Source organism: Talpa europaea (assembly GCF_964194135.1).
Source record: "Talpa europaea genome assembly, chromosome: 6".
NCBI lineage: Eukaryota > Metazoa > Chordata > Mammalia > Eulipotyphla > Talpidae > Talpa > Talpa europaea.
Genome location: NC_140072.1, coordinates 57078915 through 57097074, shown reverse-complemented (window position 1 = coordinate 57097074; position 18160 = coordinate 57078915). Strand labels below are relative to the sequence as shown.

General features: G+C 49.2%; 1 protein-coding gene across 1 annotated transcript in view; it reads right to left on the bottom strand.

The window, feature by feature from the left end:
- Positions 1-18160, bottom strand: part of TGFA (transforming growth factor alpha) — a gene marked incomplete at both ends in the record, with an annotated part of 96971 nt that overhangs the window by 56565 nt on the left and 22246 nt on the right. Inside the window, one exon of the mRNA XM_084234843.1 lies at positions 5880-5933. Within this exon, the coding sequence (XP_084090969.1) occupies positions 5880-5933 (54 nt within the window). The remainder of the gene's footprint in view (positions 1-5879; positions 5934-18160) is intronic.

Genomic DNA, 18160 nt, shown 5'->3' with positions numbered 1-18160 from the left:
GGTTGGATCGGTATTAGAATGATCGTATTTGTGGCAGGCACAGACTACGTGTCCTGAAGTGTTAGAGCTAATAGTCCTGCAGACAGTCTCTCTCCTTCTCAGCTTAGGGCCTGGCTGCTCAGTGCTTAAGTGGATTTCCTGAGGGTTGGCTGACTCCTAAATTAACCCTCTTTCAAATATGGTAGATGTTCTCTTAACCCAGCTTGACTTAAAACAAACTTCTGATTTACCCAGTTTCATCCTCTCCATTCTTTTGTGAAACATCTATAGCCCTCAGGACGTAGAAGCTTTTAGTTGACTAGTTCACCAGCCTATTTCTGTATTTACCAGTTAAGCTGCGTATTTACCAGAGGACATTTGTGTTTGTTCCCAAACCTGTTTATGTCAGTTGTACTCATAATTGTATTTACGTAATTTAATTACATATTACGTAAACTAATGAAATATCTGTGCATAAGCAAAGAGCTGTTGCTCTTAAGTTGAGTGTTTTGGAAGAAGGTGAGTAGATTAAAAGAACTGTTGTCAAATTAGGGGTGAAGAAGACAACTACAAAAGACTAGGTGTGTGAGCTGAGTGTGTGAAATGTATAGGACTAGAGAGATTTACATATTTACCCTGCAAGTGTCTAAGTTCTTACACTAAAGAAATAAAACATGAAAATTATAAAGGATGCAATGGGGGTATAGATTATACAAGTAAAATATTGCAGATGCCAACATGTGAATCTGTGCATAACTGAAATGAAAGGGCATGAAGCAATACTGTTGTTCCTTTATGGAACACATGCTGAAATGCTCTATTCCATAATAAATTATCCAATCTCTTTTAAGAAAAATGTTGGTCGTGACCTACTAAAATTATTTTGTGACTCACAGTTTGAAAAGTTACTGCTTTACTCCCACTCCTTAATTTTATTTTTTATTTTTGTGTAGAAGAGCTGGGGTATAGGCCAGGGGTGTAGGGGTAAGAAGATTCACCAGAGACAGTGGGGAGCAGAACAGGCAGATTTATTGAAATACACTGCTGAGGGGAGTAGTGGGTGAGACAGGAGAGGTCTGCAGCGCCGTATGTGGATTAGCTCCCTGGCCAGGATTGAACTCAGGCTATAGTGGTGATAGTGCTGAGACCCAACCCCTAGGCCACCGGGGAGGTCCACTCCTTAATTTTATTGGTGGGGAGCTGAGGTTCAGGGAGATTTAAGAGTCGTCTCTTACTAAGATCACACAGTGGGTGGGTGGAATTATGATCATTGATTCTATATCCTATGGCCTGTTTGCTACCCTGCCCAACCTTCCTTCTGATCCAGCAGTTTCCCTTGTGAAAAGCAGAATGTGCAATGAAGAATTGGATGGCAAGGGAATAATATCCTTGGGAGAAAAGAAAGAATCCCTCATTCTCTCTCTCTCTCTCTCTTTTTAAAGATTTATTTATTTATTTATTTATACATGCACTGGGTATAGTCAGAAGCACGGGAGGGTGAGAGAATTCACCAGAGCCAGAGCGGGGAGCAGAGCAGGCAGAAGGACCGAAGTACACTGCTGAGGGGAGCAGCGGGCGGCAAGAGATGTCTGCGCGCCATGTGGGACCCTCCTCTGGTAGCCGGGGAGCAGCCGGGGATCGAACCGGCGCCGCAGAGGCCGCGGGTAGCTTCGCAACCCAGCGCTCAACCGCTGCACCACCGGGGAGGCCCCCTCATTCTCTCTTAAGGCTCCTCAGTGCTCCAGGCATTCTTTAAAGCAAGCGAGTTCCAGCACATGCAGGTATATGTGCTTTGATCCCCAAACCAATACAGTCCAAATCTCTTGTGCTATAGACACATATTTGGAACAGTGAACCTTATACCTGGTAGAACACGTGAGCTTCTAATTTTAGAATGACTTCAGCTCCACGTGGGAAAGCTCCAGACAATGGAACGGGGAAGCAGTTTGCAGTTCTGAAAAGCTTTTGTTAGGTGAGATGAGCAATAAACAGATCCCTTGCTTTCTGGCTGACCCATGTTCTACCTGTTTTCCAAACAAGCAACACCTTCAAAGGCTTTTCCCTATAATCTGCTTTGCTCTCCCTCTGTACCCCCAGTCTAAACTTGCCCTCTCAACATAGTTAAGCTCAATGTCCCCATCAAAATCTGACCACCATCTCCCCAAGCGAGCTGATAATGGTGACCTTCCCATGAATAACACCACTGTGAATTTTCATGTTCTTTCATCACTGCCTCTGAAAAGTCTCCCAGACACTAAATTAAGCAAGCCTTCAAACACTCCCCAATTCCAGGTGGGTGTCATTAGACACAGGTTGGAGGAAGGAGCAGAAGTTCAGAGGTTTAAAGAGCCACCTAAGCACCCAGATCGTGCAAGGCAGATAGCAGAGTGAAGCCAGGAACTGGCTTCCAGCTTCCTCAGCAAGGCCCTCGCCACACCCCTTGGTCATTAGTGTGAGTCTCATGGAAATATGAGAACCAGATGGGCGGCCTGGGAACTGGGCAACATTTTGGAGGGTTAAGCAAGCAGCCACCCAGCCACTTAAATGGGTGCATTCTGTCCCTTTTAAAGGGTATTAAAAGGCACGTTTTGAATACAAGTCGTAACTCCTTCCTCAAGAGTGTGACAGCTCTTCTGAGCTGTAGGTGCTGCCACCCCTACCCTGCCTCCAGCTAATGTTTCTCTTCGTGTTTTACAAACTGACAACTAATCACATAAAAGTTTTCTTTCTCAACCTCCAGACTATTGATTTCACTCCTGTCATATTATTTTCTAAGTCAGGCACTAGGCAGCCAGCCGAAGCTGCCTATGTCATAGGTCTTGCTATGGGCTCACCTGTGTGGTGGGGTCCACATAGGATAAGGATAAGGATAAGGATAGAGAAGGACTGCTTCTTTGGATGTAGTTGTAAGAGAATGAAGTGACAGGCACATTGCCACTTCCCTGCCCTGGGTGATTGGGGCCATCACCATTGATGACTGTCGTATCTCCTAACAGTCTCATAATCCTTCACGACACACCTTCCCAAGTGACCCTTTGTAGGGTAAAGAAAATATCAGGCTTTTCTGCCCTTCCGCCATCAGGATAGATGATGGATCCTTGTTCTGAATGCATGCCTGATGGCGGGCACCTGGAATAGGGTGTGGGCATAGGTGGATGGGATTCAGCTGAGCTAAGACTGTGCTTTTAAGGGCGGCGTCACGGGGGGACGCCAGCAGCATCAGTAGCAGCAGCCGCAGTAGCAGCAGTATGAAGCCGAAAGAGAAGCCGAGAAGCAGCAGAACCAACTCCAGAGAGCCCAGATAGAGTGAAGACTTGCTGGGGGCTGGGAGGCCTTTCAGCCTCCCAGCCCCCCAGCCAGCACCCCTGCCTGCCATATGCCTGGTGAACCCCAAATAAAAAACCTGCAAAACTACTGAGGACTCTGACTCCTCCTTTACCCGGTCTGCATGGGATCAGAAAACCTGCCCTGTGTCCTGTCCTGCCCCTTACACCCTTCCAACCCATCAGTGTGGTTTTGTGAAAATGTTAGTATTCCAAAATCAAGTCCAACAGAGGAGGAAATTAAGGTTCAAACAGGAACCAGGTGAATAATTTGCACCAAACTGAAATCATCTGGGCCCACCACCCAGGATTCCTGACCCCCAGCCTAAGGCACTGTGTCCCTTCAATGTTCCGCCCAAGGTGGATATCTGAGAAACATTTACTAATGGCGACAGTGCCAGTTTCCTGTGCCTCTGGCATCATCTACTCTCTACAACAGGGGGTTTAAAAGAAAGGAAGACTGAAATGAAACCTCAACAAGAAAGGGCAGGGCAATTGTCAAGCAATGAAAATGTGGAACTTTTATTTCTCAAAGAGCACCAGAAAGCTATGAGGGATCTGCACCTGTTCCTTTGAGCCCACATACAACCCTTGATTGGCACATGGAGTTGGCAAATTTCTGGGGATGTGGCATTGCCTCTGCTCTCACCTTCCACATGGGCCACAGAGTGTCATTTGGCTGGTTACAAGGTAACGCAACAAAGTAGGACAAGCACCTTTTTAGGCATATGTTGCAGTGAGGGAAAGTAAACATCAGGTGCTTGTTGACACTAGAAACATTCTCACAGGAGGTCCAGAAAGGAAAGATGCAACAGAAGTCAATCACTACTATAGCAAGGACAGTCATTTATAAATAAAGGCAACAGGCTTTCCATGTCTGCTCAGGAGTGACCAGAAAACCTCAAAGCTCATAGGCAAGAGGCTCCCCAGGGAACAAGCTCAGGTATGACACCCTCTAGGCCTTTCTCCTTCAGACGAATGGCTGGGGACTGGGAGGAGGGTGAACCGGAAATATTCCTTCCGCATGGTTGGTTGTGTCAAGAGGACCATGAGGGACTGAGGATGCACCTGCAGGTAAAGCATCCTAGGAAGGGGGTCAGGTCAGTTTTGGAAACAGCACAGTGAAGTCACTAAGCTGTCCTCCCCACCCCCATAAATTCATATCTGAGCACTTGGTGATGGGGGAGATAATTAAAAAGTGAAAGAATTGCTTCATGGAAACTCTAGTAAACACCAGACCCTAGAAGCTCTGCTTTGGGATAGACACACCCTTCTAGCCCCAGCCCCAACAAAGCACCCCACAGAGGATGAGAGGCATTTTCTTCTATGGCATCATAGACCACAGTGGCCTGGACGACTTAAGGGTCAAGTGCATCAGGACAATAGCTCCAAGGGGAAATCGTGGTGCTGCAGAAGCCATGGTTCCAACTGGCAGTGGCAGCATCACCTCCAGTGTGTTAGGAGGGAAGGGTCTAGAAGAGGTGAAGATCAAAGTACCAGGGATTCTATGCGATTGGTTAGAACCACCCTCTCCTCACTCCATAGACCTCTCTGAAATAGCCAGGGAGACAGAGCAGGGGGCCACTGCAGGAACAGATGGGGCACACTCCATGTCGATGAGAGAATGATAAAACTGGCATACCCATGCTTCGCTGGCATAATTCAATTCACTTGCAAAGGTATTTGGTAATTCATAGCAAGAGCCATATATACAGCTATTCTTGCTATGGTCAAAAGAGTCCCCCCAAAAGGAAAAAGCTTCTAGGTATGTAGATGCAGCATCACAATTTAAACTGGAGGTAACAGAAATATCCAAATGGGAATGCTTCATTCAATTACATATGTCCATTTTAATGGAACATCATGACATTTTATTTTATTTTATTCTATTTTTGGAACATCATGACATTTTAAAAGGATACATTTCAAGTCTTTCCAGAACATGGAAAAATGCACAACCCAAAATTTGAGTTCAAAAAACAGGAAGCAAAATAATTTCTTGCTATGACTACTTGTGTGAGAATATTAGTGCACAGGGACAGAGGCTGGAAAGGAGGCACTGCGTGAGGGCCCTGCCTTGTCAGAGCTCGGCCATGAGTGTCTTGCCTCGGACATTTCCTGATCTTTCCAATCTCTTCATCTAGGATCTTTAAAATGAAATCAGGAAAATCTGACTACAAATGTCAAAAATACACTGGAAAATAACTAAGCAAAGATCACCAGACGAAAGCAGACAAGAGTTCAGGTGGCTGGGTTCATTAGATGGATTATCATATGAGTTAAAAATAGGGATGGTCCCCAGCTCACAGGTCCTAAAGGCTGCTCCCCAGCTCCCTCAAACAGGGAGGGAGGTAGGAGAGGGCCCTGGGGGAGCAGGAAACAGCCCTGCCCAGGAGTGTTCCAGGAGCACAGCCTCAGCCCCTGGATAGATGACAGAGCTGGGGAAAGCCAGGCCCATGTGGGCTCAGACAGCTGGAGCCTGGGAAAGAAGCTTAGAGCTCAGGCTCCACAGACCAGCCAGGCTCTGCTCCCTTCCTGTACTCCACATGCCACCCCACACCCAGGGCACACACTTACCGCTCAGGGTCGATGTGGTGTTCTCCAGGGCCTGGCACACAGCCAACAAGATACCTGTTAGGGGAAGAAGAACGAAAAGGTAAGAGTTGGCTCAGCAAACCACTTGCTTGGGATCTGTGGCTCAGCCCTTGGAAAACTACAGGTTTGACTAAGCGGTCAAAGGCAGGCCTAGTTACATCATTTGTGGGGTGCCATGCAAAATGGAAAAGAGGGACCTTGTTCAAAAAGCGGGAAAAAGGTACCATGATGTACAAAGCTTTTTCCTGCTTTCAACAGTCTTCTTCACCACCTGCTGTGGTGTTTTTGTTTTTTTCAACACTTTATAAATATACTTTTTGAGGTAAAATACACACAACACAAAATTTGCTATTTTAATCACTTTTAAGGGTACAATTTGGTGGTATTAAAAGTACACTCACATTGCTCTGTGTGTCACGATGCTTTTTATTTGCTATTTATGTCGTCTCTCCCTTTTGGGTAGGAGGAGGCTTGTGCAAAGCCCCGCTGTGCAGGTGTAAGGGCTGCCTTTCTCCTTTCCACTCAGGGTAGAGACACAGAAGTTCTTGCCTCTTAGGAGAGACACACATTTGGAGGATGAGCACAGTTCCTCACAGGCGCTCGGGACCAGGTGTAAAGGTAGACCCAGCCAGGAAACAGGTGTCTGGCCACCTGCTGGGTTTCCCCTCCAGCCAGTAGCTGGATGGACATGCAGGGACCACCTAGGGGCAGGGAAGTCTACTCAGGTATTTCTTCTTCCCTGGGACCAGCCACCCCAACCCAAGGTGGACAGGTAACTGCCCCAGGGCATTATACACCTCTGTGCCAGGATGCCTGAGGTATGTGGCTCAGTCGTAGGGGGAGGCTCAGCTCCTTCTAGTTCCCCTCTGAACATGCCATGGAGGTGACAGCCAGGGAGCTGTCCTCAGTGGGCAGCAGCCACCACAACTTTCCCTGAGATAGCTCAGGAACACACTCCTAACGCTAACCATTCTCGTGTCCAGGATGTGGGGTGAGGTGTGGTAGAGTCCACCCAGGGAAGCCAGGGAGGTGCGGTAGGCAGGACCATGGGAGTCAAGTCTTCAAAGGCCCCACTGCATGGTGACATTGGACTTCACTTACAAGACAGAAATTCATAGATAAGACTATCAAAAATTTCAAGATTGCAACAGCACAGGATTCAGACCCCAACTTGGGGCCCATGTGAGCGTGAGACTGTGTGACTACAGAAGTCGCATGCCCATGGAGCCACCCTCACCAGCAGATAACCTTACATGCCCTCATGTTACAGTACCAGGGGTTTCTGGAAACAGAGCAGCAAAATCCCAATGAAGAAGGAACCTCTTGTGAATTACGCAATCAACATGAACTCACTTAGAATAACTTCCTAAAACTGAAATGCAATAAGGATGCCACGGTAGCTGCGAGATACGGCTGAACCACCTATGGGCTGTCCCAGAAGACAGAAGAATCAAGTCAGCATGGGAAGCCAGCAAACATCTGTACTGTTTATCCCCCATTCAATGCAAATATTTTGAAGCTTTTCATTCAGGGTATAGACACAGAAGTCTTGACTCTCTGGAGAAAAACACAATTGGAGCAGATACTGCAATCATGCTTGTGACTTTCCTTTAGGCCTTTAAAATGAGAAATATCACAAAAACTTCAGACTGCTTTTACTGAAAAGGCTGGCCTGGATTTCCCAAAAATTCCTACAGAGTCTTGAATCAGATATTTGGCTAGAACGGGTGGGTGAGGAGAGAAGGTACATTTGCTTGTCTTCTTGATGCAATTCTTTTTCTCCGCTGAGCCGACACTCACTTTGGCTTGGAAGCGTGGCTCTTAGCATACCCCTGGACATATCTAACAGGCTGGGTCTGTGATCTACACACCAAGCATTAAAGTGACACACTCCCACCAAAGCCAGGAAAATCTTAAAGCTCCACATTGTCAACTAGGGACCCGTCATGATCTGACTTTGCCAGCACCATCACAAACCACTCTGGACAAGAGGCAGCCAGTGACCTGTAATAACATAAAGAATGACACGGGGATGCTTTGCATACCTCTTGAGAGGAAGCACTACTGGCCTGTCACACACTGTCCCTTAACGAATGAATTATCTGCCAACTCCCTCCCCTGTCCTGCCAGTCAGAGGAAGCACAGTCTAATCCCTGGGCTCCGTGTCAACCTCTGCTTAAGCAAAATCAAGACAAGAAACAAATACTGTGCAGTTGCAGCCTGGAGGAGAGACGATACCTATTCGCTAGGCATGCAGAGGGGGCTGCTCCCCCAGCCTTGGAGGCAAGTTACTTCATCCCCCTCTGTTCCTCACCTGTGAGTGAGCAGCTGCCAAACTCACAAAGGTGTTTGTGGAACTAATTAGTGTTTGCAAAATCATGTTCCACAGATGAAAGACAGTGGGTTTTTATTCATAATTTGAACAATACAAGAAGAATACTTCCTTTCTATACCCTCTCATTCCCAAGGAAAACAATTCCTTAATGCCCTAGGCTTCTCCTTGCCATCCCGATTCAATTCAGGCACCACTTCAGCTGAGGCTCTGTGAGGAGAGGCTGGGCCTCCCCCTTCCCTTCACTATGTGCCGAACTCCCTACCAGGGTCCCAGCACAGAGAGACGGGGTGGCCTCTGTTACTTCTCAGGCAGGTGGGGACCATCTGGTGGCCACGCACCAGTCCCAGGCCCAATACTGGGGATATATCTGTGCCAACTTATCTATCCTCATAGGAATCCACAATATAGGCACCTCCTCGCCCCCTGCCTTCTGGTCTAGCATGTGGAGACACCTGGTGTTACACATGAGGAAACTGAGGCTGAGAGAGGTTCAGAAATGTGCTCAATCTCTTGAGCCAAATCCAAACTTAAGTCTGTCCGACCCGCTTACTCAAGACAGAATTTAATCAGCCTACCTCAACCTAGCCTCCTGGCCGTGGCTGTCACAACATGCGGCAGGTATATGCTTATCAGTTACAATCCCCAGTGAATCCAAATGACAGATTCAGCAGGCCTAGCAGGCGAGGCTTGGTCCCTCTCTTCCAGAGGCCATGTTCCTTGTTTCTTCGTCCCCTTGCCTCCAACCCCTCCCCATGCCCCACTAGGAGCAAGATCCGCTGAGGGCAAGGGTGTAAATGTGCAAACCCCTGACCACCCAGTCTGCAGGAGCCCAGGTGTCCACAGTGCCGGCCCCACGCTGTGCCTGGAAAAGCTGGGCTGTGTGAGGCCTTCTAAAAGCATGTGGCCTCGGAGACCCTGAGACTCATCAAAAACCGAGGAAATCTTTCCCTGGAGCACCTGTGTGGGGACAGCACAGCTCCAGGGACAGCTGCACACACAGCAGTTCCACGGAGACAACACCCAGTCCAGACAGAAGCTGGCGGCGCGGGTCACAAGCTGAAAGCTGCACCCCGCCTGCCCTGGTTCACAGCCACCTTCCTCTGGACCAGGTGTCCCTTTTAGGCTGCTCCTGCCAGTTTCCCATTTCTGTTTAAATAGCTCCAAAGAGGGGAATCCCTGGCTTGTGGAGTTCAAAAAGAATAAAGAAAAGAAAAGGAGGTGGTTTGAGGGGAAAACCACATACAACAGAAAAAACTTTATGAAAGGCTGATCCCCACACCCTAACATAGACTGGCTGCCCTCAGGAAGGACAGGGCCATTTGGAATGCAAATAAAAGTTTCCAACAGAAGACTGTGAAGAGATGCTAGCCTATTGATCTTGGGAGTTCACAAAATGAAGCCAGAGTGAAACTCATCTTCTGATGTGCCAGCGGGGAATGCCAGGCACCCAGCTCCCCCAGGTCACAGAGCAGGGCACCCCTCCCTCCCCCAGCATCTCCACGTGGCTCCTCACTCCTGTCCAAGACTGGCACCCAGCTGTGTCTCTGCACGGGACATCCCCCATCGTCACCAGCCACCTCCTCTGTGGCTGGACACTCAGCTTTCGTGTCTAGCTACGGGAGCAGCATGACCGGGCCCCTGGTCACCCCAGCAGAGTTGACTACGGCCTGGTCGGGCCTCCGTGACAGCCAGGATTTGCTACCTGGTTCCCTCCTATTCTCTACGGTGTGGCTCACTCGTTTCCCCATTTTGGGATCCTGTGAGCTGGGCTTCCTGAGTGAAGAGGGGAAGGTGAGGTTTTAGTGCCAGAGAGATGTGGGGAGGATGGAGATGTTCTTGGACCTTTTACTTTATTTTATTTTTTTTAGAAGTAGAGCGTCTTTTTTTTTTCCTTTTTCTTTTTAAGATTTATTCATTTATACAAGAACTGGGGTACAGGTCAGAGGCATGGGAGGGAGAGAGGATTCACCAGAGAGAGCGGGGAGCAGAACAAGCAGATGGACTGAAGACACTGCTGAGGGGAGCAGCGGGTGAGGCAGGAGAGGTCTGTGTGCCATGTGGGTTTCTCCCTGGCCGGCCGGGAATCGAACCCATGCTGCAGAGGCTGCGGACAGCTTCACAGCACTGCGCTCAACCCGCTGCGCCACGGGGGAGGCCCATTTGTACCTTTTAAATGAAGGATGCCATGGATTTAAGGAGATGGCGAGGAAGGCATATGGAAAAAGAGCTAATGCAGAGCAGGAAGGGCAGGAGTTAGGAGAAAGAGAGGAAGAGGGGAGAGAAGGCAAGAAGGGAGTGTGGGTGTGTTCAGGGGGCAGCCAGATTCCCCCCTTCCTCTCCTACTATGCTTGGGGCTGAGGGTCATGAGGGGCAGAGCCAGCCACTCAGGAAGGGGTAGGTGGTACCCTGAGGTCTGCAGGACACCCACAGGCAGCCATGTGGGCACAAAATATGTGTAAATGGGTCACAGAAGACCCAAATTCTAAGGCAACTTCCCTTTTGAATTATATGCCAATATTTCAATTTCATCTGCAAACATGACAGCGAAACTAAAACTAGCGAAACTAAAACTATCAAAAACTGCAACACTGCTTTGTTTTATCAGTATTTTTAAATGCAAGGTTTTGATAGCCAGGTGAAGGTGCTGGCTTCAGAGATAGGGGTGTACAGAGAAGGTGGCAGACCAGAGCCACAAGCCTGCCCCTGACTCCCTTGTAGGTGAATCCAAAAAAGCCCCCACTGAAGGCAGCCATGTGGCAACCCCAGGGCCCCAGCCTCAGAGAGGCCATGGTTTCTCTCCAAGTTAGAGGTGACACATTTGCCCCTGCTACAGAGGCACCGGTGACACTCTCTTTAGAGGATGTCAGGCAAAGCTGTGCAGGAATTTGTGGAGGAACTGGCCCAACGGGATTAGGGAAACTCAGGGGAAGGCATGGAGAGTTTAGAAATATGTGGCATGGGAATGAATCACCTTGGGTAGACGAGATCATGGGACAGACGCTTCTTTCTTTCACCATCCCAGCATCTGGAACACTGCTTTCAAAACACAGGTTGGACCCTGCTACCCAAGGAGAGTCTAATCGAGAAATTATGTCAAAAGTTTAGTGTTGTATGTCAGGCAGCAGGTCCTGATGTGTCGAGCAAAGAAACCAACTATGCAGGGAGTGGACAGGTTTAGTTACAATCCCTCAAGTGAGGTCCTGACCCCAGTGCCCGGACACACCATGACATGGGACAAGTTAACCAGGAAGATGTTTCAATGCAGGAGGTGCAGAAAGACCCCTGAGCCTAGTTGGTGTCCCAGCTCCCTCTTCACGTTGTTCAGCTGTAGATCATCATCGTGACTGATGGTATTATTATTAATAATAGTAGCAACATTTGCTTGGGCACTTACCACATGTCCTGCATCATTATCTCTCAATACTCAAAACAAGTCCTAAGAAGTAGGCATTGCTACATCCCCATTTTAGAGGTAAGGAGATTAAGTTTCCCAAGGTCATTCAGCTTGTAAGTGGCAGACATGTTACAGGGAGCAGCTGACCTCACACTGCTCTGCTTACCCTGTGAAGTACACATGAAGAATACAGACTTGCTAGAAAGTACCTCCTCCTCCTCTTTTCTCCTGGAGATAGGTCAGGTCTGTGCTAAGATACAGGAACACAGGCTGTAGGGGAGCCTAGAGACTAGGCTCATTTGCAAAAGGTGTCACCTCCAATAAGTCACTTCAACTCTCTCAACTCATGTTCCTTATCTTTAATGACAGTGTTGGACCAGAAGACCTGCCAGTCTCTATAAATTCCAGGTGCCTGTGTGGATACAGGGCTGCCCATCATCCTCAACCATTTAGCATATGTTCGAACACTTTGTGGTAGATCTCCTGGTTGGAAAAGGATTAGGCAAAAATGAAAGCTGCGTATTTGTGTCTCAATGAGAGTGCTCCATTTATGGTAATTTTGTCTTTCAATTTAGCATGACATTTATATCAAATATCAGAAGATGGGAGAGATCCTGTCTCTAAAACTAAATGAGCTCTTGCCATGTCCTGCATCTTCAGTGCAGTCTTGATGTTGGCTTGGTCATATATTCCAAGCTCGCAGTCTAAGAAATGGACTTGGGTCAGTGAACTCAGGACCTGGCTGCCCTTCCTACTGGGGTGACCACAGCAAGGGAGGCAGGGGCAGGCTTGTGGCTGCTCCCCGGGGTGGCCACAGCAAGCGAAGTCCAACTTGATGAGACTCACACAATACCCCATGATTATGATGTCATGGAAAATAAGCCAGTGCTAACCCAGGCATACAGGTAGTTTCCACAGCCATTTCAAAATATCTGTGAATAGGAAAAACCAGCATATTCAGAATGAACTTTCAGGATAATTCTGATGGGTCGATGGATACCTACATTGCAGCCCTCACCCATTTGCTAATTCTGGCTGAAGGGCTATTAGGCAGAGCAGAAGGAAGTCTTGTGATCAGGCCTGGTTCAAATCCAGGCTCTGCCACTCCATACCTGTGGGGCAGAGGCTACATTATCCAACCTGGTCTGTAAGTGAGGATAACATCTCCTCATACAACTATGGCCAGGATCAAGTGAAATGAGATCAGTACACTAAATCCTTAGACCACTGCAAGCACTCATTAATCACGCAGATGCAGTTCTGTTCCGGATTTCTCCCTGGCTTGTTGCATCATAACTTCACAGAAATCCAGGAAGGAGAGGAGGTGGCCAGCAATTCCCAGCCCTGCCCTCTTTCCTGGATTCACCAAGAGGAATTCAACAATGGGCTTTACTTGAGATTTCAGGGTCACTGGGCTGCAGGCCACTGATATTCAATGGCACTGCCCTTGGAATATTACACCTTTTGAGCACTTGAAAAACCTGCTGTTTGCCTATGTTAATTTATCAAATATTTATGGACTATCTATGTGCCATGGGCAAAACCTAAACAAACCAAACCTGGCTTGACCTCAAAGTGTCCAGGCCAGATGGGACTGTAACAATAACCACACAATCAGAGAATGATGGCATCTTAGATGAGTATGGGCTGCGGAAGTCACCACGAAGATCTCACATTGCCAGCGACACTTTCCCGGCTTCCATACCCCACGCACCATCTCCAACCCGTACCACTCTCCACAGGCCTTTCCCTTAAACCATATGTTCAAAAATAAACCCATCTCATCCCCTGACCTGTTCCACTTCCTCCACCTCTGAGGATCTGGGGTGGGGTTAAAGACCCAGGGCCATCATCAGCCCCTCCCTCTCCTTCACCCCAGATCCAAGCCAAGGCCTCCTACACATCCAGCCTCCACACTGTCGTCTCATCCACCCCTCTGCATCCTCACTGCCAATGCCCCAATTTAGGCCTCATCATCCCTCCTGGGCTATCACAATAGTTGCCTAACTGGTTTTCATGCCAACAGTGTTTTTACCTTTGCTCCTGCAGTCAGAGTGAGCTTCCTAAGTCCTTGACAATCACACTCCTTTCCCGTAGACTCCCAGAGGGCTCCCCTGCTCACAGAACCCAGTCTAAAGTCCTGGGCAGAGACTTAAGGTGCTGACGCTGGTACTGGGCCTCATTTCCTCCAGGTCCTCCCATCGATTCCAGTAGGGAATCTGATGCCAGTGGCCCAGCACTGTTCCCCTTTCCCTGCACAGGGCCTGCCCCGAGAATTCAGAGCACTCAGGACTTGAACCCAATCCTTTCAGGTTATGTGAGCTTTGCTTTGTTGCCCGAGTCTTGGTTTCCTTCACTGTAAAAAGAGATGAAGATATCTAACTCCTGTGCAGGGTTATTGAAAAGACGAATGGGAGGACATAAGAGAAACATGTGGCATATTGAGTAGCACATAACAAACCTGCCACAATGGGAGCTGCTGTCGTTTAGTTACAGCTAATAGAACCCTGGTCTCCCAAGCGAGCATGCGCCTGTCTCCACTCAGGGAGTCAAACTAGCCGCTCAAAGGCTCCCTCAAATGTCAGAAATAACCATCTCTTTCTCAGAGCGGTACTAAATTGATTTTGCCTTTTGCCTTGTAGTTTGGAAATTTTCACATCTCGTCTTCATCTCCCTTGAGTGTGGTCAGGAACTGTGCCTTACTCGTCTCTATCATCACACCTGGCATAAGGCTTCATACCTTCAACTCACATCACGCTGAGTTGAACTTGTCCAGGAGGTCAGGAGCTTGAAAGCCCAGGTGGAGGGGTGTGCAGACTGCGTGTGCAGTGTGTACTGAGTGCAGGGGGTGGGGGAAGCGGCAGATCCTTGGGAATTCCTTCCTTGATTCTAGCCTAGATGCCCACAGCTGCAGCCCTGAGTCGTGGCTCTTATTCTGGTTTTGGAGGAGATGGCGAACACTTGAAAACTGGTATCCATTCACTCATTCAGTAAGTGTGTACTGACTCCCACTGTGGGGCAGTAGGGGGTTCTGCAGAGAAAAGTGGAGGAACACTTTCTGTCCCTTCTCTCACAACATCTTCAACATACTCCGTATACGAGAAATTATCCTTCTGATTCTTGGAAACCACCATATTGAGCTTCCTTATAAATGTCTGGCTGCACTAGCACTCAGGTAGGTGGTCAGTGAAAATGTGGCTTTTAGTTCAATGAGCCAGTGTCACTACCATAGAAAGGAGAGAAACCCAGGGAGGAAGTGCCACCCTCCTCCCGAAGCTGCTGGGCTGCTGGGCCAAGGTTGGTCACCCGATGGGATGTTTGGTCACCCGATGGGATGTTTGGTCACCCGATGGGATGACCCCTGAAGGTTTTATTTTCAGACTCCTAACTCATTGTGTAGGCTTATCCTGAAAGCTTTATGAGACAATAGGAAGACCTGCACCTGAGGACCTCAAGGAGGAAACAAAAAAGAAAAGGAGTCCAGAGCTCACTGAACAGCCTGGTTGGCCAGTTGGCCAGCCCAGGGGGTTGTTTACTGAATACTCACTTCTGGGGGTGCTTCAGGTGAAGGCAGGACGCGCCACAAGACATGTACAGTCCAGAGAAGAGACACAATTGAAGCGAACACTCATCTGTGTTCTCAGGTATCCCCCACATTCCCTAGTCAAGCCAAATTCAAGCAAATGTCTGCCTGACCTAAGTCTCCTACACGCACGAACTCAACTCTCCCCCCTAGAAAGCCCGCCTGCTGCCCTGACCTTTCTACCCAATCTTTTGGGCTTCGCTTGGCCTCACATCCTCTAGACACTCCCCGAGCACTCCTGAGGCAGCGTCCTCTCCTTTCACCTCTGCACACCCATCAGCACCAGCCACGGGCATGGAGCCCACTCCAGTCACCTGTGGGGCTGATATCTCCTGTTCCTCCCTCTTTCTCAGCCCAGACCTCATTTCCCACCTGACTGAGGAGAACTGATTGCTGTATTTCTTTCCCTATTTCAAAGGGCAAATGAAAATCTTGGTGATGTGCTTTGAGCTCTTTAGAGTCAAGGTTCTAACAAAAACACCCAGGACTGACCCCACGTGCACAGGCATCAGAGAAGCAACGCGGCTGTAAAAGGAGGCGACTGCCCACTCACTGCCCACCCTCCAGAAAAGTATGCAAAAAATAAACGACTAAATAAAAAAGCTGCAGAGATCCTTGCAGGAGGAGGGGGGTGCTGGCTGTTGAGACACCACTGTTTCTAAGAACTGGGAGGTGTGATGCAACACCTTGCGCTGCTACACAGACATCTTCCTCTCCATGCTCCTGACACCCCCCGCCCACTTCAAAGCCTTAGAACAATGCTGCCCACTCATCTGGGATCTGGGAGGAGACCCAACCAGAAAGCAAATAGCACACAGGTGTAAAATGTCTTTATCAAACAGCCAGGACTCACTGAACAAACCCTTGGCGAGATTTGTGCTCACCCCCCATCTGCACGAATCTACAGCACTACTTTTAGGCCAGGAGGAAGCAGTCATCTCTGGCAGAGGTAAAGCCTTATCAAGACCTGGACTGGGTCTGGGTACTGAGTCAAACTTCCTCTTCCACAGGGCCTGCTCAGTGCGGGCTGGCTGAGCGCCCCCATCCAGGCACTGCAGGGCAGCAGGGCAGTATTGCCAAGCCTCCTGGGCTGGCTGGAGTTCCCCAGTTGCTGAATCATCAACAGGCTCTACCAGGGCAGAGCTGAGGTCGCAAGAAGCTATGCCAAGCTGAGGCACTCCAAAAACCTGTTCCAGCTGATTGACACTGACTCGAGGCATCAAGGTGTCTGTGGAAGGGCTGTACTTGACTTTCCCAGAGTCCCAGAGGAAAGAAGGGGTGGGGGAGTGGCCTAGAGACATGTCTGGGATAAAGTGGCAGTACATCGGTCCTCTCTGCAGGGCCCAGCCCTCAGTGCTGTGAGCCAGGCTTCCAGGAACCTCAGGAACTACATGCCAGCTCAGGAGGAGTCTCCTGAGATGCTACAGGCCCTTCTCACGCCAACCCCACCTCCATGAAGACCCACTGGCCCCATGTCGCCGTCCCCTGGCCTTGTGGTAGCCCCAGGACCGCCATCCTCCAGGTCCAGGCCCAGCAGCAGCTCTGCTCTTATGGATCTCAGATGTTGGCAGCTCCAACCAAGGCAGACCCGCCCTCAGCTCTGTCAAGGTCCTCCATCCATATGGTGCATAGCTAGGAAGTAGGCTATGAGAGGGGAGGAGGTAAAAAATAAGCACTCCCTGAACTCTGCCCCATTTCCTCCATGTGAATAATTTGGCAATGACAAACTCACGTCTTCCTGCCACTGCACACGCTCAGGACACCTGTGGAACCACCCTGCAGAAGGCATTGCAGGATGGGGTTTAGGCCAAGAAAAATACCAGTGTTTCATGTGGAATTTCAGATGCATGCACCCTGGGCGGGGGTGGGGGGATCAGAGGAGAGGGAACAGAAGGACGGATCTGCTTCAATGCCAGTTACCTCTGTGCAGCTCTGACCCCACGTGTTCTCTGTTCTTGGGGCTGACTGTAGAGCACCCCTAAGAGAACTCATTTGACTAGAAAAGGGCCACTGACTGAGAAGCGGGGTTCAGATGGAGGAAACAAATCCCCGGAACTACAGTTTCAGGAGTTAAGGGGAAAATACCCTGAAGTTCTTGCAACCCCGCATTTCTCAACCCACAGCAGCCACCCTGCAGACTGCTAAACTATCTCTGTTATTCTCCTTGAGCCCTGGATGTGAGGAGGTAGATGAAGTGGAGAGAGCAGGTCTGAAAAGGGCCAGGGTGACAGGGTGAGGTACCAGCTGTTGAAAAGGGCCTGGATGTCTAGGAGCTCAGCCTGGTCTCCTGTCCCTGGCAAACCTTGACCAGATTAGATGGGTCCTGAGGTCAGGGGCTTGCACCACTGTCTGTGCCTGCTAGAAACAGCAGGGAAACAAATGGGGGTTGGTTTTGATTGTTACAATGACTGTGGGAGGGGGGCACTCTTGATATTTAGTGGGTGAGGTCAGGGAAGCTGTATTTCTGTAATGCGCAGGGCTTTGCTGCAGGTTCACCTTGTTGACAATGTCTGGACTCAAACAGGGAAAGTCCCTTCAACCACAGGTCACTCTGCCTGTCTGCCTCCAAATGCACATGGGCAGAAGCACCGAAAACTCAGGGGAAATTCACAGAGCTGTCAGTCACACCATGGACAGGCCGTGCATTAAAGCCTTGCAATGGTCTTCAGAGTGGGACCGTGGTGATGGGCTGCCTCCGCTAGCTGGGGCGCACCCTTCCCACTCAGCAGTTCCCTCTACTCTCAAGTGCATCTGTCTGTTCCTCTGTATTAACCCGAAGCATTTGGGTTGCACAACACGAAGCCTACCTATAAAGTAACAAGGCCTACAAGCCATAAACAAAACCCACTCCTAGTGTTTTATAGTCATGGGGTTCCAGGAGTCTCCCAGGAACCACAAGAGGGAAGGAATTAGCAGGAGCGGTGATGCATCGGGCTGTCTCTCAGTCCACT